At 37.8% G+C, this 26885-nt stretch overlaps 1 protein-coding gene across 1 annotated transcript in view; it reads right to left on the reverse strand.

The window, feature by feature from the left end:
* Positions 1-26885, reverse strand: part of UGGT2 (UDP-glucose glycoprotein glucosyltransferase 2) — a 180331-nt gene that overhangs the window by 41140 nt on the left and 112306 nt on the right. Inside the window, exons 23-29 of the mRNA XM_059684977.1 lie at positions 25241-25365; positions 17958-18053; positions 13078-13180; positions 10452-10531; positions 7002-7185; positions 2642-2800; positions 2174-2259 (exon numbers count right to left, since the gene is read on the reverse strand). Of these exons, the coding sequence (XP_059540960.1) occupies positions 2174-2259; positions 2642-2800; positions 7002-7185; positions 10452-10531; positions 13078-13180; positions 17958-18053; positions 25241-25365 (833 nt within the window). The remainder of the gene's footprint in view (positions 1-2173; positions 2260-2641; positions 2801-7001; positions 7186-10451; positions 10532-13077; positions 13181-17957; positions 18054-25240; positions 25366-26885) is intronic.

Here is a 26885-nt window from a genome sequence, read left to right on the forward strand (position 1 = left end):
GAGATTCATCTATGTCACTGTATTACCAATTGTTCATCCGTTATACTGCTGGGTAGTATTCCATTGTATGGATGTACCACATTTTGATTATTCCTTCACTTGTTAACCTTTTTTGTTTTTTGTTTTTTTTTTTAAATATATTTTATTGATTTTTTACAGAGAGGAAGGGAGAGAGATAGAGAGTTAGAAACATGGATGAGAGAAACATCGATCAGCTGCCTCCTGCACACCTCCTACTGGGGATATGCCCGCAACCCAGGTACATGCCCTTGACCGGAATCGAACCTGGGACCTTTCAGTCCACAGGCCGACGCTCTATCCACTGAGCCAAACCGGTTTCGGCATTAACCTTTGAGTTGTTTTCAGTGTCTGGCAATTAAAAATAAAGCTGCTATGAATATTATTGTATGTCTTTGTATAAACATATATTTCCTTTTGTTTTAGGTAAATATCTATGAGTGCAATGCCTAGATCAGTGATGGAGAACATTTTGAGCTCAGTGTGTCAGCATTTTGAAAAACCCTAACTTAACTCTGGTGCCGTGTTACATATAGAAATTTTTTGATATTTGCAACCATAGTAAAACAAAGATTTATATTTTTGACATTTATTTTATATACTTAAATGCCATTTAACAAAGAAAAATCAACCAAAAAAATAAGTTTGCATGTCACCTCTGACACGCGTGTCATAGGTTCGCCATCACTGGCCTAGATCATATGGGTTAAGTGTGTATTTAAATTTTTAAGGTCCTGCCAAACTGTTCTAAAGTGGTTGTACTATTTTACATTCCCACTAATAGTGTATGACAGTTCCTGTTGCTTCATATCCTTACCAGCACTTGGTAGTGTCAGTCTTTTTAAAGTTAGCCATTCCAATAGATGAGTGGCCGTATCTCATTGTGAATTTAAGGTGCATTTTCCTAATAACTCATGATGTTGAGCACCTTTTTCATGTGCTTATTTGCTATCCATGCCTCCTTTGGTGAAGTGTCTATTCAAGTCTTCTGCATATTTTTCAGGTTGTTTTCTTACTGTTGATAGTTCTCTATATATTCTATATATAAATTCTTTGTCGGATGTATGCTTTGCAGAGATTTTTCTCTCAGTCTGTGGCTTGTTTTTATTTTTTTCTTATAGTCATTATATATCCTTTTAATGTAAATATTCATACATTTTGCAACATAAATGTTTGTTTAATGAAGTGCTCTCTTAGATACTGCCTGATGTTGCATAATATATGTGTACTTTATTAATTTTCTAAAATCTGAAAAATTCTAATTCTAAAACACATATAGCCCTAAGAGTTTTAGATGAAAGATATGTAACCCCTTCCTGTTCCTGGAATGCTTTGTCTGTAGTATGACTAGCAGTAAGTTACTATAATTCCTCAAAACTGTTTTGAGGTACTATCTCATTCCTAATGTCAAACAAACTTATCCCAACTGTCCTCCCTATTCATAAATTATTAAGCATATTCGTTGAATGATACTATGTGCTAGGCACAGTATAAGGAAAGGGGGAAAGGCAGTGAAAAAAAGTATAATAAACTTAACTCCCATATTATCTTTGTTGAGCACAGTTCTTGGTATAATAATAGTGCTCAATAAATACAGGTTTGGGCAAAAGTATGTTTACAGTTGCTCGTATGGAAAAAGACATGCAGGTTATAATTTTTATAACAGCTTTATTAATTCCGTGTTTTGTGTATTCACAACTGTATATCTTCTCTAAATATTTTCTGTTGGCTCCTACAGAGAAAGTTTGATAATTCCTGCTTTATACACTATGCTCACTGATAAGCAGGTAAGTTACTATGAAAGTAACCAATTATTAAAATGAAAAATTGAACATAATCCACGGATAATGGCTAAGTTATAACACACATTATGTTGTCATGATAAATATATTAATTATGCAAACACACAAAAAAGTGTATAGAAAACAGTTAAGTAAAGGAGATAGAATAAAGAACAAGATATACACATTAGGCCTACCTTTTATATTTTTTGAAATAAAACAAACAAAAATTTGGGAACAAATGCCAGGTTTTTGTTGTTGTTGTTTTATAGTGATGGTACTTGTGAACATTTTAGTTGTTTTGATGATCTTGGTTATATCACACTAAAAACTTATTTACACATAAAAATGTAAAAGTGGTTTATATAACTCACCCAACTATTTGATAGATATCTTCAGATTTTCCTTGGCGTAATTTCAGTATCCAAGCACCTGGGTTTGCTTTTAATTGAAAATATCCCTTTTAAGCAAGAAAAATATGATCATAGTTATATGACTAAACACACATACAACTGTTTAAGAAAGTTTATACATGAATCATCTAAGAAAGTGTTTATTAACTGTGGGGTGAATGAATTCTACAAATGAATTCCAAGGAAGGAGATTTTGGAATAACCTGTAAATGCACATTCTGAAAATATGATTCTCTTCATCTGTTTTATTTAATTACCTTATTCAATGTTTCAATTTTATTTTTTAGGAAGCTGTTCAGCAACAGCAGGATAAAAATTATTTTATCTTATTATTAGAAAAACAGAGGATTTTACCAAAACATCTAATTTTAATGATTTTACCAAAACACTTAATTATAATACCATCAATTAAGTCTTTATAGAACTTACAAGATTGGCCATCACTATTGTATCAACTGCAACAGGTTGACTTTTTGTGCCGAGTGTAAACTGCAGACCTCGAGGAGGTTGTTCTGTTGTTCTGTCAAAGCAATGTCCTTCAAGTAGTAGGTACTCTAGTTCATATTCTGCTATAACAGTTCTCTCAATCTGTGGAGGAAACACGCCAAAAATATGTAATGCCCCTAATATAAATATTGTAATAATTAAATGAGATTCTTTTAATATTAGCCAATGAATTTTGGGTGGGCAACTTCAAGTCTTTCTCTTACATGGGTGAACTTAACAGTTGAACCAATTTCTTAAAAACCAAAGCTCATGATAAATTTTCTTCCTTTCCCATGGTATCAGCTCTACTCCAGCCTCATGATATATGTGCCCATATCACAAGCAGGAGGGATGTCGCAGAGTTGTAGCATTCAAAAATCCCTTCCAGACAGATTTACATGGAAAACTCCTTAAAGAATCTGTTTTGTTGCTTGCTCTTGCCCTAGAGCTCCCTCTCGAGACTTGGCAAGAAAGCCAAATTATCACCATCTTTTGTCTTTCTTGTAACTTAAAAATATTAATGTATGTTTTGCACTAAAAATAACTTATGTTCAAAAAGAAAATTTAGCAAATATAAGCAAGTGGAAAAGAGAAAAAAGTAGAAATCACGTACAGACTAAACATTCATAAACACTTCAATCATTGATTTCTATTTCTTTTTTGCATAAACTTTTCCTAAGAAAGTGTAACCTGCTTTTTCATGAAATACTAGAGGCCCAATGCACGAAATTCGTGCAAAGAGCTCAGCCCCCGCTGCCACGTGGCTGCTTCGGCCCCTGCCACCACGGCGGCCGATGACCTCTGCCTCGGCCTCCACCACCATGGCTTCGTCCGGAAGGATGTCCAGTCTAATTAGCATATTATGCTTTTATTATTATAGTTTTCTAGGAACATATCCCTGTTTCTATAAACATCATTTAAGTGCTGGTCATTCCAATTATTTCCAGATTTTCCTCTATTGCAAATGCTACAATAAATATTGTAGGACCAAAGCTTTTTCTCTACTTCAAATGAAAAAATATCCAAGCATGAAAATAAAATGGTGATTTTTATATAGTTTAGCAATTTTGTGGAGCAGATAAGACTCTGATGCATTTATATTTTATTTCACAATATGAATTTTTCAACACTGTGTTTAGGATACAGAGTATTTGAAAATATTCTCTATCACATTTGTTTTTCTTTGCCTGTAATTACCACAGAAAATAATTATAGTACTTGTGTACAACATTTCTTTCTTGAGTCCAGCCCTTATAATTTTATTGTTTTTAAGAACAAGAAATAAGTGACTTATTTGAAAACAGTATTTGTTTCAAAAACCTTAGTTGGGTTCTTTTAATTTTTATTATTACTATTTTTTAAATTATTATTTTTAAATATTTTATTAATTTCAGAGAGGTAGTGAGAGCAAGAGACAGAAAAATCAATGAGAGAGAATTATTGATTGGTTGCCTCCTGCACAACCCCTGCTGGGGATGAGCCCGCAACCCTGGGCATGAGCCCTGACTGGGAATCAAACTATGACCTCCTAATTCATAAGCTGAAACTCAAACCACTGAGCAACACTGGGCCAGGCTTAGTTGAGTTCTTTTTAAAAAAATTTTTTTATTGATTTTTAGAGAGAGAGGAAGGAGAGGGATAGATAGAAACAACGAGAGAGAAACATCACTGATTGGCTACCTCCTGTAAGCCCCCCACTGGAGATCGAGCTTTGAGTGGGAATTAAACCGTGACTTCTTGGTTCCTGGGTCGATGATGCTCAACCACCGAGCCACACTGGCTGGCCCTTACTTGGGTTCTGAATTAGTGGTTGACTCAATATTATTCTAAGTGATGAACTTCATATACTTTATTAACCTGTGTCCACAGCTCTTATAGCATTCATTTAGTCTATATGGAAAGATTTTCATGGGATAGTCTCAGACTATGAGAATATTGTAGAGATCATCTAGTTCAACTCTTAATTTCACAGACAAGAAAAATGTGGCCCAAAGTGATTATGAAGGAAAGCTTTTTTTTTTTAAATATATTTTATTGATTTTTTACAGACAGGAAGGGAGAGAGATAGAGAACTAGAAACATCGATGAGAGAGAAACATCGATCAGCTGCCTTCTGCACATCTCCTACTGGGGATGTGTCCGCAACCCTGGTACATGCCCTTGACCGGAATCGAACCCGGGACCCTTCAGTCCGCAGGCCGACCTCTATCCACTGGGCCAAACCGGTTTCGGCATGAAGGAAAGCTTTTTTAAAAAATGTATTTTAATTGATTTCAGAGAGGAAGGGAGAGGGAGAGAGAGATAGAAACATCAATGATCAGAGAGAATCATTAATCAGCTACCTCCATTGCATGTCCCACACTGGGGATTGAGCCTGCAACCTGGGCATGTGCCCTGACCTGAAATAGAACCATTAGGTTGATGCTCAACCACTGAGCCATGCTGGCTGGGCTTTTTTTTTCAGTATGAATTAAACATTAGGGCAAAGTCCAAATATATTCTATCAATCTGTGACTAATAGTATTTTCTATTTATAATATATATTAGAGGCCCAGTGCATGAAATTCACGCATGGGTAGGGTCCCTAGCGGCTGCCAGCAGGGGCCTCCCTTCCCCCGGCTGCCAGCTGCTGTCCGGGGCCTTCCTTCATCCCATGCTGCTTCCTGGTGGTCAGCTGGTCAGAGCATGTCATAGTGAGTGGTTGAACTCACGGTTGGTCGAACTCCTGAGGGGACAATTTGCATATTAGCCTTTTACTATATAGGATATTAATGTGAAAATGTCTCTTATCTCTATATATTTGTATAACAGATAACAATTCTTTTGACTTATTAAAAACCCTAACATCAAAAACAGCCAATTTATTTTCAAAGAGGTTTCTTAGTAGCTATCTTAAGTTTCCTAATAATTGCATAAAGGTGATTTAAGTTAAATTAAGTTAAATTAGTTCCTATTATCAAGAATTGAAAGCATAATAAAAGCCTTATATGAATTTTTTTTTTTTTACTTCTTGCCAAGCTCATTTCTCAGTTTTCCCTCATGAATTTTACTACTTACCTGTCCTTCAATTCTTTCCCTAGATTTGAAGGACTGACTTCAGATAATTGCTATGACTGAGTTCAGGTTCTTCTCTGGGCAGGTAAAATTGGGGGTATTGGTGAATACATGTTCCAGGGAAGTAACTTAGGTTCCCACAGAATCTATTCATGAGTGGATCAGAAGAAATTTGCCTAAAGGAAAATCTTTAGGCAAAGGACAACACACAAGAAGCATGAGCAGTAAATCTGATGGACAATCATAACCAAATTATAAGAGGTTGAATGTTTATGCCTAGGTCAAAGCAATGGCTACATTCTAAGGACCTGTTGGAAACAGGTCAGAGGTGTGCAGAACCAGGCAAGAGGATAATCAGAAAGAAGTATTTTCTCTCCAGTTTCTGGATACCTGTTCTCTATGTAAACTCCCCTGAATGTTTCTGCTTTTGTAGTGTCTGAATCCCTTTCCCATTTTGAATGGAATGTTTGAAAGGCTCAGTGTTTTTTTTAAACCGTCTTCTCACTTTTTGTGTGCTGTGGGCTAAACGACAACAGGAAGGGAAAAGAAGTCTGGTCACTTACTGGACAAGGATCACACTAAAGGTGATAAGAAGCAATGCACACAGCCTACGGTACATGAGGCTTTTTACTCTTATCTCATTAGCACTGCCTTCTCTAGCTATGATCTGTGGGGCAAAAAGGGTTTCAGATGAAACTTCCTTTCTGAGTTAAACACAAAACCTGGCCCTGGTCAGTGTGGCTCAATTCCCAGTCAGGACACAACCCAGGTTGTAGGTTTGATCCCCAGTAGGGGTGCATATGGAAGGCAACGTGTTAACGTTTCTCTCTCTCTTTTGTCTCTCTCTCTTCCCCTCTCCCCCTCCTTTTCTGAGAACATATTTTATTAAAAATATAAAATAAAATAAAAATAAAAACAAAACCCGAAGGGCAAATAGGGACATAGTGGTATTGTCCTATGTTGTCCTGCTTCCATCTCCGTATTTTCTACATTGCTCATCTTAGAACAGCATTGTGTACCAGGAGTCTGAAGCAACTAACATGGTGAAAACAACTAGAAACCCAGAAGACCACAGAGGCAGAATTTGGAAGTTAGGGAAACTAAAATATCCAAGGGAAGACTGGGTCAGGACCTAGAATCATAAAAACATTTTGGTGAGCAACCAGTGTATGATCACTCACTTGCTACACTTAGTAGCTGATAAGAATTTATCTTTTTCCTCTTTATATAAGTTTACATGATAACTTACGTCCTTTAAGTGGATATTATCAAGGTCACAGTTGCTGTGTACTGTTTCAACCAGCCAGCCTTCAGGAGTAATCATGTTGAGGGTTAGAAGGGGTGATTCAGGGATATCCAAGAATTTTGCTACTGGTTCAATAAGGTCATTAGTCACCAATGTCAGTTCTGGTTCCAGAACAAATCGGTAAAAACTGTCGATAGAACATAAAAAAATAAAACAACATACTTTGACCCAAATTGAGATTTCCTCTAGCTAAAATATTTTAAAACTGAAAATGGTTTAAAAATATGACAAGAAAACCTTAAATTAAAAAGACTAAAACCACACTATATTTCAGAAGAGATAATGCTTGTAAATGGTAATTATTTTGTTTACACTAATACCTTTTGTAAGATTGTATGTATGTATACACACTCACAGACACACACACACCCTTGTTAATTATTTCTTAATGAACATTTCTTAAGATATTGATTTATGCAGGTTCTAGAAGTTAATGACCTGTATTCACTCACTGATCCTTCTTCAAATTTGACCATGGTCTATTTTTCAGTCATTATATTAGCTCTTAGTACCATTAATAATATGAAGAGCAATAACCAGAAACTAAGTAAAATTCAAGCGGAAACCCTGGTAACCAATTATAATATTTCAATTAAAAACAAACAGGATTGAGATGAAAGCAGTTGCTTATTAACAGACTTAGAGTCTTAATGTATTTTGGCCTTATCCCCCAATATCACACATAATAAAAATTAGTTATATTACTAAGAATAGTGACTTCCACTATTTTGGACTGGAGTCAAGGTGTCAGCTATGCTGTAGTTATCTCAAGGCTTGAAGGGGGAAGGATCCACCTCCAGGCTCTGGCGGTCCCTCAAAACCGCTGGAATGAGGGCTGCAGTGCCTCACTAGCGGTTGGCTGGAGACCGCCCTCAGTTCCTTCCACAAGGTCATCTCCAGCATCTTCGTCAGAGAAGCACACAAGAACAAGAGAGAATGCCAGCAGGACAAAAGTCAGTCTTGTACAACCTAATTGCAGACGGCACATTTCATCCCTTTCACCATATTCGGCTTGTTAGAAGCGAATCATTTGGTGCGGTCCTCTCTCAAGGAGAATCTACAGAGTGGGGATCCCAGGAGGTAGTGGTCCCTGGCAGCCATGTCTGAAGCTGCTTACTGCAGGAAGGCAGAGTCAGAAAAGGAGAGGGGGAGAGCAGACACGGGAGAGACAGTCATGAAGCAGAGGGACAAAACAAGTGCTTGCTACTGTCAAATGCAGCAGAAATGTCATCAAGTAAAAAGTATCCTGTGGATAATGCAAATAGCAATTTCTTTGTGATTAAATAAAAGGAAGTAAAAGCCAAACTGCAGTGGGAGGTACAGTGAATGAGAGATGAAGAAAGGGGGGTGACCACTCTTCAAAGAAGCTGAGATTCAGAAAAGAGTGGAGAAGGGAGGAAAAGCCAGAACTCTAGAGGAGAGGAAGTGAAGGGGGCAGTTTGTGTTTTTGAAACCGAGTAACTCTCTGGACTGAAAAAGGCTAGTAGAGAGGTTAAAGATACAAAACCAAGGGACTATGCGATAAAGCAAGGATCTCGAACAAATGGGAAAGCAGGGATCAAAACAGAGAGGGAGTATTTAACCAGAGGAGAGAGAGCACATTCTTCCCCCACCACACAGGAAGGCCATGGTGCAGGAGGGAATTCCTGCCCATGACCTCCATCATCTCTGAGAAGGATGAGACACTATTGACTCTACAAGTAAAGAGCTGGGAATTTCACTACTTTTCTTGATATATGCTACTGAGTAAATAAGACTCTGTCTAACTCATAGTTGTGTGAATATGCTCAGTTTTCATAATTCTCATTTATCTTTTGTATTTCAAATTAATTTCATCATGTCTTTCTACATATGAACAAATGCTTTCATCTTATTTTAGCCACTAACTGAGAAGTCTATTAGCTTCATGAGTACAGAATTTTTATCCACCAGCACAGTATTAATGAGAAATATTTGCATGTAATAAACTGCCGGGAGCCGGTCCATCCTTGCTGTTTCAAAGGACCTGGCATATATGGCATACTGTTCTTAATATGTTTGCTCACCTTCTTGGCACTATGTGTTTTAACCAAGGTCTCTGAGAAAGGTTGTTTCCCCAGGTAGGGATTTTCCCCTGAAGTTAGGGAGGGAATAAAACCTCTCAACTAAGTGCCAGGCGGGTAATTAATCACTTTAACTACGAACAATCATGCTTAAGCTACATAATCTTTACTCCCAGGAATGGAGATAAGAAACGCCCTAACCTTTGTAATAGAGATTGATAGGACTGAATCAACTGGTATAAACACAGATGTAACAAGACAGAAAGAGACAGAACTTAGAACACAGAACTTAGAGAGACAGAACCTAGGCACAGAACCTACAAAGAACGTTCTCTAGAGACAGAAGAACTTCGCTGGAGAGAACATGGCAAAAGATCCTGGACTGAACCTGACTACAGAAATTGGCAAGAGAACCTGACTAGAACCTGGTGACTGAACCTGGCTGGAGAACATGGATACAGAACCTGGCTGGAGATCCGAAACAGAACTTTGCTGGAGATCCAGACCAGAACTTGGCTGGAGATCCTGGCTAGAGATCCTGGCTAGGCTGCTGATTAACTGAACGCTGTCTCCATGTCATTCCTTCTTCGCCGACTCCGTCCACACCTTTGGGAACCCCTGGACCTGCTGGGGTTGGACCCCGGCAATAAACAACCTTTTCTGTATCATTCAAAAATTACTTGGAACTAGTTATACCTAAATACCCCCAAATAATAATTATGATGTTATAATAAAGATCATTTTGATAATTTAGCTCAAAGTACTAAAAGTATAGGTAAACAAAAAATGGTGTAATTCAACCTACTTCCCACTTGTTATTTCCTACTTATTTCTAAATAGGTATCTCTAAATAACATTTTCAAAAATACCCATGGATAAACAAAAATCTGTAGTTAGACTGTAAATTCTGCACTAGATTGGTTCAATTTTACTGGTTATTTTAATTTTATATCATTTAAAGTTAATAAATTATGTCTGATCTTCTGACCTATTGCAATTAACCATCCTGTGAAGAAAAATAAAACAGGTATAAAACAAAACAAATAAAACAAGTTCAGTAATAATGGTCCTTTTTTCATTTTAGTCTTTTCAAATCTTTTGAAATGAAATTATGTTCGCTTAGATCAGCCATGGGCAAACTACGGCCGGGGGCCGGATCCGGTCCGTTTGAAATGAATAAAACTAAAAAAAAAAAAAGACCGTACCCTTTTATGTAATGATGTCTACTTTGAATTTATATTAGTTCACACAAACACTCCATCCATGCTTTTGTTCCGGCCCTCCGATCCAGTTTAAGAACCCATTGTGGCCCTCGAGTCAAAAAGTTTGCCCACCCCTGGCTTAGACTCACCTCTTTAAAGGGGCTTCTGAAAGCTTATCCCTACAGTTCATGAACAACTTTAACTTCATGTTGATAATCTTTCCAAGTACCTGTTAGAAAAAAATCCCCATATTTGATAAATTAGTATTAATAACTAACATTGATTGAGCATTTACTATGTACCAAGCACTACATTAACACTTCATATTCATTATTTCATCTACTCCCCAGAACATCCTTCAGAGGTAACTAATTTTATAGTTGAGGCACAGGGATATATAGTAATTTGCCTAAGACCACACAGTAAGTCATGGTAGAGGTCTAAACCACTGATTTCATTGCCTAAGACAGTGGTTCTCAACCTTCTGGCCCTTTAAATAAAGTTCCTCATGTTGTGACCCAACCATAAAATTATTTTCATTGCTACTTCATAACTGCAATGTTGCTACTGTTATGAATCGTAATGTAAATATCTGATATGCAGGATGGTCTTAGGCGACCCCTATGAAAGGGTTGTTCATCTGCCAAAGGGGTCGCGACCCACAGGTTGAGAACTGCTGGCCTAAGTGTTATGCTGCCTACCTTGTGCCAAACATGACTTTCTTTCATGGTATCTGAATTTCCTTAGTACTAAAGAACAAGTAACTAATTATAAATATCTAGACCTGTAATACAAAGTGGTGGCCTTACAAGAATGATGGGGGTCCTGAGCCTTTGTTATTTCAACTACATTATAAGAGATGTAGGTAGTTCTTGGCTACATATGGATCAAATACTTTCTTTTCATTTCCCTGGAGCATAGAAGTAAGAGAATTATTAATCTTGATAGTTACCACCTCTAGATAGGCAATACGTCAGTGAAAATTTTTAAGACTGTAGAAAACAAAGGATGAAGTTAAAGAGAGAAGAAAAAAACAGGTATATGGAACAGAAAGAATGCAGGTTTGTTAGGGCAAACTAATTTCTGAGAGAAATTGCATTTTTAAGTTTCAATAGACTATACACCAGTATGACCCAGCTTGATCACTTACATCTTTCAACAGACTTAATATCGAATTACTTTTGCCTATCTCCAAAAGTGAAGCCAACTGTTAAAGGACAAATAGTTTCCACTTCCAATAATTTTTTTCAATGTGTCTTTTAAAAATGCACTGAGTAATTTTACATAGGAGTCCCCCAAAATTCTGAACATCCCAAGAAAAAAAATAGCCTGACAATGGAACTACTTTATTGAAATTTACTGAAACCTTAATCAAAATCTGAACCTTAAAATTGTTCAAATGATAAGCCTATAATGTCCTTTCAGAGTCTGCTAGTGGTCTCCTAATATTCACTACCGCCTACTTCCTTAGTGAAAGAATTTTAGATGGATGCAGAGTCCCCACCCTCCCTTTTGAATAGGTGTACCCAGAGGACGGCTGCCTATATTCTGGTCAGTGAAATGTGACTGGATGGAATATGGCCAACTTTGGGGTTGTGTCCTTATTCTCCCCTCCTGCTGGCAGAAATACAGAGATGATGTTAGGAACTTCACTTTAGACTTCTAGATAGAAGCTGCTTCATGTAGACGACTGAAAAACCAGTCAGTATGTGCCTGAGTCCCTCGACTATGGAGCTGCCTTAGCAACTTAAGAGGCTTATACTTGGACTGTGAGATGAGAGAATTAAAATTCAGTCCTGAAGGTACTGTTACAGTGGCCAAACCTACTGAATACAACCTTCACATTCCCTCTTCCCTTAGCATCACCTGTTTGGTAATGTTACTATACTTTAACTTCACCTAATCAAGCTTAGGCATCAGCTTCTTCAGAAGCCAATCTTCACACTTGAAGACAGGAAGTTAGCTCGGCTGCCATAACAAAATACCATACACTGGGTGGCCTAACAGCAGGTATTTATTTTAGAGTAAGGTGCTGGACAGTGTGGTTTGTGGTGAGAGCTTTCTTCCTGGCTTGTAGGCTGCTGCCATGTTGCATTATGCTCACATGGACTCTTCTTTTCGCCAGTGAGGAGACAGAGATCTCTTCTTATGAGGCTATCAATCCTAGTATATTAGGGCCCAGCCTATAAGACCTCATTTAACCTCAACTGCCTCTAAGGCCCTATTTCAAAATACAGTCACATTGTGGGTTAGGGTTTCAACACCTGAAATTTTTTTTTTTTTGGGGGGGGGGGTGTTCAACAATTAAGTCCAGAGCAACACCTAACTATGGTACTGCCATAATACCCCATATACAGCTCTATCATTTCATTTTTTAAAAAAAATATATTTTATTGATTTTTTTTACAGAGAGGAAGGGAGAGGGATAGAGAGTTAGAAACATCGATGAGAGAGCAACATCAATCAGCTGCCTCCTGCACACCCCCTATTGGGGATGTGCCCGCAACCAAGGTACATGCCCTTGACTGGAATCAAACCGGGGACCTTTCAGTCTGCAGGCTGACGCTGTATCCACTGAGCCAAACCGGTCAGGGCATATCATTTCATTTTATACATTTAAATAAGACAACCTATTTAAAATGTTGTATAGAATAGAATCAAGAGCACAAATATTTAATTATAGCTGAAAACAGACTTAAAAAGATTAATTATATAATTTTAAAAAATACTATGTAATATGGTATATGTAAATGTATAACAAAAACGATATCTTACAATCAATAACTGTGCCATCATCTGTCCTTTTCTTGTCAATGGATCAACAATAGCAATAACATCAAAGAACATATCATTCTCTTGAGGATTGATCTTTATAATGCTAGGAAAACAAAACATAAAAGGTAAATGATGATCAGTTAAATGTATTCCACTACCAATTAACCTTAATTTAAGCTATCTACATTGTTATAAATTGCTTTCTGTCTCACTAGATTTTAAAAATCCTGGTTGTTTCACAGAAGAAAATGCAAATGTAAAACGCTAATGTTTGTGTTAGCAAGTTAGAAAACTGCAAAGAATTAGAAAAAATGAAAGTAAGCTTTTATGAATGAGTGATTTTAAAAACTCTTCAAAGGACAATACTGTTATAGTGAAAACTGATCATTTTAAGCCCCCCAAATTCTCCTGGATCACAAGATATAAAAATAAAACCAAGATGCTTTTTTTGTTAGTTGAACATACTTTCTCAGATTTGAGAATAACATTAACTATAAAGCACTTTTATTAAATTTAGTATTTAAAAAAACCCAACATATTATAACAAAAAGTTCAGGAGAACTTCCTCCCCCAGATTTATCATACGTTATTTTTACCTGTCATACTCTCCGTACCTCCTCCCCTCTGTCCTCTCCATTTTGTCTTTCATTGATCTAAGTTATAAATTAGAATATGAACTAATCTTTAAAAGTTAATGTTACAAAATGAAAAAAGAATCCATAAATACGAAGGGAGCGTAAGGAGCTTCTGGGACAGCTTCAAGTGTACCAACATCCGAATTATAGGGGTGCCAGAAGAAGAGAGCAAGATATTGAAAACCTATTTGAAGAAATAATGACAGAAAACTTCCCCTCCCTGGTGATAGAAATAGACTTACAAGTCCAGGAAGCGCAGAGAACCCCAAACAAAAGGAATCCAAAGAGGACCACACCAAGACACATCATAATTCAAATGCCAAGAGCAAAAGACAAAGAGAGAATCTTAAAAAGCAGCAAGAGAAAGATAGTCAGTTACCTATAAGGGAGTACCCATACGCCTGTCAGCTGATTTCTCAACAGAAACCTTGCAGGCCAGAAGGGAGTGGCAAGAAATATTCAAAGTGATGAATGCCAAGAACCTACAACCAAGATTACTCTATCCAGCAAAGCTATCATTCAGAATTGTAGGTCAGATAAAGAGCTTCACAGATAAGAAAAAGCTAAAGGAGTTCATCACCACCAAACCAGTATTATATGAAATGCTGAAAGGTATTCTTTAAGAAGAGGAAGAAGAAGAAAAAGGTAAAGATACAAATTATGAACAACAAATACGCATCTATCAACAAGTGAAACTAAAAATCAAGTGAATAAATAATCTGATGAACATAATAAACGTGATTATAATAGAATCAGGGGCATAGAAAGGGAGTGGACTGACTATTCTTGGGGGGAAAAGGGGTGTGGGGGATGCAGGAAGAGACTGGACAAAAATCGTGCACCTATGGATGAGGACAGTGGGGGGGGGGTAAGGGCAGCGGGGGTGGGGTGGGGTGGGAACCAGGTGGAGGGGAGCAATGGGGGGAAAAAAGAGGAACAACTGTAATAATCTGAACAATAAAGATTTAATTTAAAAAAATATAAAAGTTAATGTAAAGGAAATTAAAAGCACAGAAAAGGCCAATGGGAGATGGTCAGTTATATATTTAATGTAATTGAAAGTTAAAAGTATATATTTAATTAAAAGTACAGATTATTTCAGGCAAATGACCATTTTAACACTATAATAATATGAAAATCCATTTCTTTTTGAGATGTCTAAATTAAATATTTTACATATTACAAAAATAAAAACATTCCAACATAAAATGTATACATGTAAAATTACAGGGAGATAGGTCTTCTTTCGTATAGAAAGATTATAAGTAATCTAGACTTTTTGCAGTGAAATATTTAATTTATTAGCAATTAAATTAAAGGTAATGTAAACTTCACTTGAAACATGGGTCCTCCAACATAGGGAAATAAAAGACATTTTATTTTATATGCAGTTGATATGATTTAATGTTAAAATAAGAATGGCAGAGCTAGACAACAGATCCTGCTGGATAATTTTACTGCTAAAAATTAAGGGCGATATAGATGTTTTAAATTAAAGAGACCATCTACAATGGTTAATTCCTTTAGTTATCTTTTTAAAAAATATATTTTTTTAATGATTTCAGAGAAGAAGGGAGAGGAAGAAAGAGATAGAAACATCAATAATGAGAGAGAAATCATTGATCGACTGTCTCCTGCACACCCCACACTGGGCATTGAGCCAACAACCTGGGTATGTGCCCCAACTGGGAAGCGAACTGTGACCTCCTGGTTCATAGGTCAATGCTCAACCACTTAGCCACACCAGCTGAGCAAGTTACCTTGATGAAAATTTTATAAATTTGCCGGTCACTTTCTGTAAGCTTTGTAAGATGTTATGGCTAAAGTAGGCATCTGTGTACTGCTCCTTTAAGTTTTCCCCCTCAAACTACTACCAATTCTGTGAGGTTGTATGAATCAGAATTCCAATCCCCAGAAATAAGCAGAAAAAAACTGGGCAATTGTAAACCACTGTCCCAAAGTCACACTATGTCCATCCTTCTACATAAAATAGGGCAGTAGGCCAAAAGCAGCAGGACACTGATACATGTGAAAAATAGAGAAAGGAGAGACTATAGCAACAATCCCATATAATAAAACCCTAATAGGCAAATAGACTGAACAGCGGATCGACCGGCAGAACTGATCGCTATAATGCACACTGACCACTAGAGGGGCAGACGCTCAATGCAGGAGCTGTCTCCTGGTGGTCAGTGCACTCTCACAGGAAGGAGCGCGGTTCAGCCAGAAGCCAGGCTCACAGCTGGTGAGTGCAGCGGTGGTGGTGGGAGCCTTTCCCATCCCCACTGCAGCGCTAAGGAGCAGCGAGCAGGTGGGCAATAAGGAACGAGGGGTCCGGGACTACAAGAGGGATCCCGGACTGCGAGAGGGTGCAGACCAGGCTAAGGGACCCCCCATCCCAGTGCACGAATTTCATACACCAGGCCTCTAGTAAACTATAAAAGATCAATGTGTCATACATTTAACATGAGTAAATAGTCCCAAACATATAAAAACTCCTAAGTATAATATAACTTAACTAGAGGCCCAGTGCACAAAAATCTGTGCACTCGGGTGGGTCCCTCAGCCTGGCCTGTGCCCTCTCACAGTCTGGGACCCCTTGGGAGTTGACCACCTGCTGGTTTAGGCCTGCTTCCCAGGGGATCGGGCCTAAGGTGGCAGTCACACATCACTCTAGCAGTCTGTGAGCCCTCGGGAGATGTCCACTTGCCAGTGGGGGGCAGGCCTAAGCTGCAGTAAGACATCCTTAGTGCTGCTGAAGAGGCAGGAGAGGCTCCTGCCACCACTTCTGTACTGGCAGCCAGCTGCCTGGCTTGTGGCTGAGCAGAGCTCCCCCTGTGGGAGCTCACTGACCACCAGGGGGCAGCTCCTGCATTGAGCGTCTGGCCCCTGGTGGTCAGTGTTTGTCATAGTGACCAGTCATTCCCAGTCTTTCTGCTGTTAGGGTCAGTTTACATATTACCCTTTTATTATATAGGATAAAGGCCTGGTGCATGGGTGGGGGCCGGCTGGTTTGCCCTGAAGGGTGTCTCGGATCAGGGTGGGGTCCCGCTGGGGTGCCTGGCCAGCCTGGGTGAGGGGCTGATGGCTGTTTTCAGGCTGGCCATACCCCCTTTAGGGTGGGGGATCCCCACTGGGGTGCCTGGCCAGTCTGGGTGAGGGGCTGAGGGCCGTTTTTAGGCTGGCCAAGCCCCTGGCGATGGAAGCTCCCAGCCTCTCCTTTTTATTTTAATTCTGGGATTTATTTACCTTCTATAATTGAAACTTTGTTGCCTTCTGTGGAACTCAGAGCCGGCTCCTGCTCGCTCCAGCTCGGTGGCCACAGCCGGCTGAAAGCAGGTATCTGGGGTTTATTTACCTTCTATAATTGAAACTTTGTTGCTTTGAGTGGAGCTCAGAGCCAGCCAGGAAGCTTGGCTTCCTTCATCACTGGAGCAACCAAGCCTCATGTTCACTTCAACTCCGTGGCTGCCGGTAGTCATCTTGATTGGGTTAATTTGCATATAGTTGCTCTGATTGGCTGGTGGGCGTGGCTTAAGGTGTAGTGAAGGTACAATCAATTTGCATGTTTGTCTTTTATTAGTGTAGATGGGAATAGTATATTAACTAACATTTACAATGTTAGTTTTAATAATTTGTGTTGAATTATTTCAGCACAGAGTATTTAAGAAATAAAAGAGTTTGTAAAAAGAATTCCATTGGATGTGTTTAAAATACCTAAAAGTATTGAATCTCAGTAATCTGAAAAAAAATAAAAACCTCACTCCTGATAGTGCCAGATAATTTCTCTTTAGAAAGAAATTTTCCCTGAGAATAATACTATACATGTGTGCACCTGAAACCTGTATAATTTTATTAATCAGTGTCATCCCAATAAATGCAATAAAAAGGAAAAAATACTATACATATGTGAACACATTTGAAAGGACAGACTTTTAGAGCTAAAGCACATTTTATCTTCTAATAGTAAATATAAGCAACATAAGATTGCATCTACCATAAGATCAGAAAACTTGGTGTCAGCCATTTTCAGTTTATGATAAAGTAATTTGAAATACTATCTCATCCTTTATTTATCAAAATATAGACTTAACAGGAATTTCTTTTCCTAATCTTGTCAAACACATTTATTTTCTAACATAGAACTTTTAATTCTTCTTTAATTTTTCCATATTGTGAATACAAATGGAAACCATAATTAAACAGAGGATTCAGTGACAGAGAACAGCACTATTATATTCTTACCTGTGATTCTCTTTTAAAAATTTGACATTATGACGGGATTCACGTGTAGGCAAAGAGGAAACAAGGGCATCAACTTTCATAACAAGGTCACTCTTTCTAGATAAACAAGATAAACAATGTATAAGTTTTTCAGAAAGAGAAATATTCATATTTTGTGCCATAATTAATGTTCTGAGAAAGGGGAATTAAAAATGCTTCCAAAGGATAAACTTCATATAAATGATTTTTCTTTCAGACCTGCTAGTAAGTAGAGTTTGTCAGTTTAAAGTAAGATGACTTGCTTTTAAAATCCTTACTTTTTCTTATCATTGATATGATCTTTAAACACTTACTAAGTAGTGTTTTCAACAGAGTCTATAAGAATATGGTGAATCATTCAAGTCACTATTTGCTGAGTTCTGGTTATGTGTCCAAACATTGGGGCTCGAAAAGCAGAGAAAGAAGAGCAGATAGAACAAAACATAAATAATAGGGTATCTACTTTCGAAGAATTTTTAATTTAGTTAAGAAGTCAAGATTTCTATGGTTTTTAATTAGTTTGAAAACTAAGAAGGCACAAAATAAATAACTAGATTAAATATAACCAAATTTGAAAATCTGTGATAGAGAAAATGTATATGTTCAAATAATATGTTGGGATAGAATGTGTTGGCTACAATGTACAGAAGGCTTTCGGAGAGAGAGAGAGAGAGAGAGAGAGAGAGAGAGAGAGAGAGAGAGAGAGAGAGAGAGAGAGAGAAAGAAAGGCTGGTCAAGAATCTTATCAATTGGAGAACCAAGATGGTGGCATAGATAAATGCCTGTACTCGCCGCCTCCCACAACCACATCAAAATTACGACTAAAATACAGAACAACCATCATTCAGAACTGCCTGAAAGCTGGCTGAATGGAAGTCTTACAACTAGAGAAGTAAAGATGAAAGTACATTGTGACTGGTGGGAGGGGCCCAGGCGAAAATGGGCTAGTCTAACATCCACATTTGGCATTTTTTAAACTGGGAGGGATATCTTGGCTGCGGAGGCCTCCCATGAGGAGTAAGAATCAGAAATTTAGTTCTGGAAAGATAATCACCCCCAACACCCAGCCATATGTTTTAAGATGCATGGATACAATGAAAATAAAGAATAAAAAAAGATGTAACTGAAAAATATTATCCAAAATGAATATTGGCATGGCTTAAGTATAGACTTTCAGACTAGGAAAGGAGTAATTTATATAACGATGAAAGGAATAAAATACTTCACTCGAAAGATAATAATTCTGAAACAGGGAATACATAACAAAATATAGCTCAAAATATTTAAAACAAGAGTACAAGAATTAAATAAGTACACAATACTAATGGCAGTGTTTAACAAAGTTCTTTTAGTAACTAACAGATAAAGAAAAATCCAGTATTTTGATGATGGGAATAAAAAAGTTCAACTTAATAGACATATAAAATCTTCCACACAGAGAAAATCTTATTAAAAAATCAAGTATGGCCCTAGCCAGTTTGGCTCAGTGGATAGAGCTTCGGCCTGTGAGCCAAAGGGTCCTGGGTTTGATTCCAGTCAAGAGCATGTACCTTGGTTGCAGGTTCCTCCCTGGCAACCAAACTCATTGATTGGTTGCCTCTTGTAAAAGGCAACCAATCAATGAGTTTCTCTCACATCAATGTTTCTGTCTTTCCCTCTCTCTCCCACTCTCCCTAAAAATCACTGGAAAAATATCCACGGGTGAGGATCAACAACAAAAATAAATAAAGTATGAAACAATTACAAAAATTAACTTTGCCTCAACAAAATTAGGAGAAATAAATTCCAAATAATTGATATCACAAACCATGTTTTCTAATCACAGTTCAAAGCAAACTGGAAATCAATTCTACACTGTGCTATTTAAAACAAGTTAAAACATACTTTATTCATTATTAATTCAATAAGTATTTACTTGATACCTAATAAGATCTAGGCACAACTCTATGCACAAGAGATAGAAAAACAATGAAATAGGCAAAAAACTTGCCTTCATGAATACAACATTCTATTTCCAAATATTTTTAAAATAAAAATTTTAAAACTCAAAATAACTTGAAAATATTTAGCATTGAATCATAAAATATCTACTATCAAAACTTATGTAATATAGCTAATAAGTGTTTAAAGAGAAATTTCAAGTGTGTAATTTAAGGATATGTAAAGAAAAAAATCTGACATTTATAGCTAAGAATCAACTTCAGAGGTTTATAAAAAATAGATTAAAAACATATAATAAAGAATATAAATTAAGAGCTTGTCATGCCTTAGATCTACATATGTAAAAAGACCAGTAAAATAGATATATCCCTCATTAAACTGAGCAAACTAAAATAAGAGAAAGGCCAACATAAATAAGATATTTAAAAACTGTAAATTAAGGAACAAAGCTCTTAAAATTCGCAAATGACATGAGTTCTAATACTAGACAAAATGTTATAAAAAAGAACAGTCCAGAAAGGAAGATGAATATAGAAGTTTAATACTGTTTCTGTAAATTAGTGAAATAATAATTTAAAAATGTAATCTAAAATACACCATTTACAATCTGAGCTAAAACTGAAAAACTGGGGAAAATAATTTAAAAATAGTAAGATTTCATGAAAAAAAATTGAAGGTTCACTGAAGAATCCTTAAAAAAAAACAAAAAAAAAACCACCCCACACCAAATAAGTGTCTATCTATCTACATACACACATATATACTTATATATAAATTACACACCTCATATAGCTGTATTTTATTTATATTATAAGTACATATGTATATTTGTATAGGTACATATAATATATATATATGTATTTTTAATAAGTGGGATAACTCAATATTATATAAAGATGACAATTCCTTAATCTAATCTATTAATTCAAATAAATTCCCATAAAAATTCCAGGAATGTTTTTGGTAGAACTGCTTATGCTGGTTCTAATCATATTTACACTGAAAAGCAACTAACAAAAAATAGTAAAAAAAAAATAGTCAAGAAAATTTTGAAACGAAGCAAAGGGGGAGTTTTCCTATATACTAACAAAATTTATTATAAAGTTGTGATAACTGGAGTGTGGGATTGGCATGAGGCAACAGACCAGTGGAACAATAGAAAAGTCCAAGAATTAAAGATATAAATCAGGGAGAAACTAAGATGGCAGCATAGATAAACACCGGGAAATTCCTGCCTCCCACAACAATTGAAAATTACATCAAAAACACAAAACGGACATCATCCAGAACTTCAGGAAGGCTGGCTGAGTGTAAATTCTACAACTAGAAGGAAAGAAAAGCACACTGAGAGCCAGAGGAGCTGCGGAGGTGGAGTGCAGAGGTACGGGGGCCCGTGCGCAGAAAGGGTCTGGCACCTGAGGACGCGGCTGTCTTTTTGAATCCCAAGGGAGACACAAGCTCCCGACGGCTCTGAAATCCGGTTCCGAGAAGTCTCTGGGGACCCAGGACTCATACGGGGAGAAACTGGTCTGTCTGGCAGCGGGCGAGCTTGAGGGCGGCTTAACCTCAGAGGTGCTTGCAGCCATTGCCGGGACACTGGGACTCGCGACTCCTTAGGGCGGGGCTGAGGCTCCACCATAGCTGCTTGCTCCGCCCTTTGATTCCTTGAGACCCCGCCCCGCCCAGGCTGCGGCAGAGGCTTTTGCATATGAATGCCCTGGCCATTTGCAACCTGTAATTACCTAACTGCAGCCAGGCCAGATAGACCCAGAGCTTCCAAGAGAAGGCCCAAGGCCCCACAGTGGCTTGCATTGCTACACAGCTGAGCAGCATCAGGGCACTTCCAAACTCAAAAAAAAAGGAAGGGGAATCTGCAGTTCTCTTCGTAGTTCCTGCTGTGTAACCTCAGGCAGAGGCTAAATTAGCACCTCCTTAGATCCAAGAGCCACTGTACCCAGTGGTCAGAGGGGGACCATCCAGATCACAACTCCTCAGATCCATAAGGGACACACTCAGGGTGCAGTCTCAGTGAGCACCAAAGCCCCACTGAAGCAAGTCTTGCCCCAGAAGGGTGTCTCCAGCACAGAAGTTCTCCCACTGCAGACACAGCTGATTCTCACTGCCAATTGGCCTGGAGGTCAATTCCTCCCAGTGATCCTACAACAACCAAGGCATAGCTACAACAAGACTGTGCACAAAGTCCACAAAGGGGTGCACCAAGAGTGTCCACCTCAGGTAACTGGGGAGGCTGAGCCACTGGGCCCTACAGGACACCTGGCGCGCAGGGCCACTCTATCAACACAGGGAAGCAGCCAAAATGCGGAGACAAAGAAACAGGTCACAAATGGCAGAAACGGAGGAAAGCAAACGACTGGATATAGAGTTCAAGGCCACGTTTACAAGGTTTTTCAAGAATTTTATGGAAACCGCCGATAAATTTAATAAATCCCTCAATAAGTATAGTGAGACCATAGAGGACATGAAAAAGGACCAACTAGAAATTAAGCATACACTGACTGAAATAAAGAATAATTTACAGAGATCCAACAGCAGACAAGAGGATCCCACGAATCAAGTCAAAGATCTGAAATACAAAGAAACAAAAAATACCCAACTGAAAAAGAAAAAAGAAAAGAGATTCCAAAAATATGAAGATAGTGTAAGCAGCCTCTGGGACAACTTCAAGCGTACCAACATCAGAATTATAGGGGTACCAGAAGAAGAGAGAGGGCAAGATATTGAAAACCTATTTGAAGAAATAATGACAGAAAACTTCCCACACCTGGTGAAAGAAATAGACTTACAAGTCCAGGAAGCGCAGAGAACCCCAAACAAAAGGAATCCAAAGAGGACCACACCAAGACACATCATAATTAAAATGCCAAGAGCAAAAGACAAAGAGAGAATCTTACAAGCGGCAAGAGAAAGACAGTCAGTTACCTACAAGGGAGTACCCATACGACTGTCAGCTGATTTCTCAACAGAAACCATGCAGGCCAGAAGAGAGTGGCAAGAAATATTCAAAGTGATGAATAGCAAGAACCTGCAACCAAGATTACTCTATCCAGCAAAGTTATCATTCAGAATAGAAGGTCAGATAAAGAGCTTCACAGATAAGAAAAAGCTAAAGGAGTTCATCACCACCAAACCAGCATTATATGAAATGCTGAAAGGGATTCTTTAAGAAGAGGAAGAAGAAAAAGGAACTCTTAGCATTTGCCACACCATGGATGGAACTGGAGAGCGGATAAATACCACATGATCTCACTCATTTGTGGAATATAATGAACAACATAAACTGATGAACAAGGACTGATCCAGAGACGGAGAGGCATTGATTGGACTGTCGGGCTTTGGAGGGAGGGTAGGGGAGGGTGGGGGTAAGGGGGAAAGATCAACCAAAGGACTTACATGCAGGCATATAGGCCTAACCAATGGACACGGACAACGGGGGAGGTGAGGGCATGAGGGGGGGGGGGTAGAGGGTAACATGGGGACAAGGACACATATGTAATATTTTAATCAATAAAAAATATATTAATTAAAAAAAAGATATAAATCAGAAAGAAAAGCAAAACTGTAAAATTTTTAGAAGACAATAAAAGAGCATATCTTTATGAACTCAGACTAAGGAAAATTCTTACACATCCTTCTCTCGCAGATCATAAACAAACTATGAATGAAAACCCCTGATAATATTTTTTCATAAAATAAAAAACATCTACATATGTGGTAACATTCTATATAATAAACGTGTAGTATGAAAATTGTTCCCTTGACTGGGAGTTTGACCAGGGGGATGATGGGCTGGCTGGGGGAAGGGAAGGAGGCCCTAGCCAGTGGCAGCAGCAGGCAACAGGGGTGGGGGGCTGGGGGGGGAAGAGGGAGGGAGGCCCCGGCCGGTAGCTGGCAGCTGCTAGGGACCCTACCAGTGTGCACTGGGCCTCTAGTTTTAAAATAAAAAAGTAAATAGTCAAGCCACAAAATGAAATATTGTACTTGCAGAACACATAATTAACAGATTAATATACAGAATCATAAACAATATGTTTACAAATCACTAACAGGAGAAAATAACCCAACAGATAACTAAGTAATATATATGAACAGGTATTTTACAAGAGAACAAGCATGAATGAAGATAGTCATACGAGAAGATACTCATCTATGCTAGAGCTCAAAGAAATGCGAATTAAAATAAGATATAATTTAACATCCATTAGATGGGAATAATTTACAAGTCAGATAACACCAAGTATAGGTGAGGACTTGGGGAAACAGGAACTCATACATTTGTGGTGGGAGTATTGATTGTTCCGACTACTTTAAAAGATGAAATTTAACAATATCTGCTAAAGCTGAAGATAAGCATACCCTACCACCCAACAAACACACACCTCTAAACTCTAAACTCACACACTGCATGAGGAGACATTAAAGTAGGTTCATTATAGCACTACTGTAATAGTAAAAAGCTAAAGCCAAGTTCACTGTACCTCAGTAATGGATTGTATAAATAAGCTTCAATCTATATATATAAACGGCTAAGTGACTGTACATCTGTCTGACCATCCAACTGGCCAGTATATATGATGCGCACTGACAATTTAAAAATAAACTCGTGCATGGGCGATACATAAAAACCTCTTGCTGGTGCCAATCACACTTGTGTGTTTCGGTCTGTCACTGTCGATCGTGAACTTGGCTGTTTTTGGTGACATTCTGAAGCTGAAGGAAAGCAGCGTCGTTGACAGAATATGTCTGAAGACCAACTATTGGCAAAACGTACTTTTGACAATGCTATTATAGAGAAAGTGTGGACAGCAATATTAAAATATTTCTTCTAATTAATTTCCTTTCAATGTGCACGAATCCGTGCACCGGGCCATTAGTATATTCATAAAATAAAATACTAAAAAGGAGTTAAAATGAATAAGCAAGCTCTGTATCAATGAATGTGGATAAAGCTTCTATGGAAGTAGATAGCAAAAGGAGTCTTCGGTATAATAGCATTTCTCTAAAGAAGTCAAAGCATTCAACACAATCAAAACTTATAGTGCATATTTACATATAAAGCAAAAGTAAAAGAAAACAAATACGGGAGTCAGGTACACAACCTCTAGGAAAGTGGTTACCTCTTGGGAAAGGAGGAGATTGAGGGAAACAGAGAAACAGTAAGACCATGGCAAAGAAAACACAATATTAACATCTATGGTTTGGTGATAGTGAGTAAATGGATGTCTTTTATTATTTCTTTATATTCTCTATGAGATGGAAAATACCAAACCTGAAAATGAATTGCTCTTATAATCTTAAATACTTACTTCTTTGAGTTGATTGCCATATTTTCAACAATGCCTTTAATTTTCTCTGATAAATTAGTAAATGTTATCTTTTCCAATAAGGAGAAATCTTCTGCACAGAAATTTTCATTCAAAGGTCCTAAGAACTAAAAAAAGGCAATCATTGTATATCTTCTAAAAGATTATTTCATGAAATATATTCTCATGAAATAGATATTTAAGCAAAAATTGATTACAGATTAAACAAATAGTGGCCCTCACTCAATCCCACCATTTATTAAGCCCACTGGGATAAAATAGAAGAGGAAAATATTTTCTCACTTTCATATTACAAATAACATTTGCATAAACACAAAAGTCAAAGTAACAAAAAATAGCAAATTGTTTTCATCTGAAAGTTTTACTTTGAAATATAATGCTTCCAAAAACCTAAGACTCAAATTTTATTTTCTGTTTATTTATAAATGGTAGACCATATGAGTAGACATGAATTTAAATATATGTAAAAGCCTAAGCAACCAAACGACTGGTCAACCGATTGCTATGACTCACACTGACCACCAGGGGGCAGACGCTCAATGCAGGAGCTGCCCCCTGGTGGTCAGCGCACTCCCACAGGGGGAGCACTGCTCAGCTAGTAGCTAGGTTCACGGGCTCATGGCTGGCGAGTTCAGTGGCAGTGGAAGGAGCTTCTCCTGCCTCCGCAGCAGCACTAAGGAGCAGCGAGCCAAGCAGTAAGGAGCAGCAAGCAGGTGGACTGTAAGGAGCAAGGGATCCCGGACTGCAGGAGGGATATCTGCCAAGGGCTCCCAGACTGTGAGAGGGTTCAGGCTGAGCTGAGGGACCGCCCCCCGCCCCACCCCATTGCAGGAATTTCATGCACCAGGTATCTAGTTAATATATATGCAAGGCATAAAAGAGCAAAAACCAAGAGACAAATCACATAATTGCTTAATAATACCAACCAATCTTCATCTGACATTGTGTAATGGTTTGGAGCTCAGCAAGGTCATGTAGGTTAGCTTTAAACCAGTAAATACAGAGGGGGTCAACTGTCAAACTACCACGTACCTAATTTCTCAGGATGGCTATTCCATCACAACTACCACAAATGCTACTACCATTAGCACTTTCTGAGGAAATTAATACAAGAAATCATCATACTATTATGAACACATACCCTGATGTAGAAGGTGGGCCTGAGATAGTCTCATGCATTAAACAGCTGTACTTAATGACAACCAGAAAATATGTCAAGCAGAATATTCTTTTTTCTTAGTAAAAAGGCCAGAATGAAATGGTTGCATATTTTCTCACTTCCCCTTCACCTGGTTCTGCAGTTAATAATTTCGAAAAATTAATGAAGTATAGTTCTTGAATCTTTCTTATTTGCTCATGTCATAGGTGATATCATGTTTCACCTTAAACATAAAACCTGGCTCTTAAAAAAAAAATGGGCACTATAAAACTAAAAGTACACATATAAACATTTCTTACCTTAAGATTTGATATCATTTTAAGGTGACTTTTAAAGTACTTTTAACATTATATATTTTGGACTATGAATAGGAAAGGCCTGAAAAATAGTTTAAATTTTATCTATAGCACCCATAGTGACTCAAACAGTTTTGTTAATAGCTCAGAATAAGAAAATAAAATCTCAATT

Source organism: Myotis daubentonii, chromosome 2 (genome assembly GCF_963259705.1).
Source record: "Myotis daubentonii chromosome 2, mMyoDau2.1, whole genome shotgun sequence".
NCBI lineage: Eukaryota > Metazoa > Chordata > Mammalia > Chiroptera > Vespertilionidae > Myotis > Myotis daubentonii.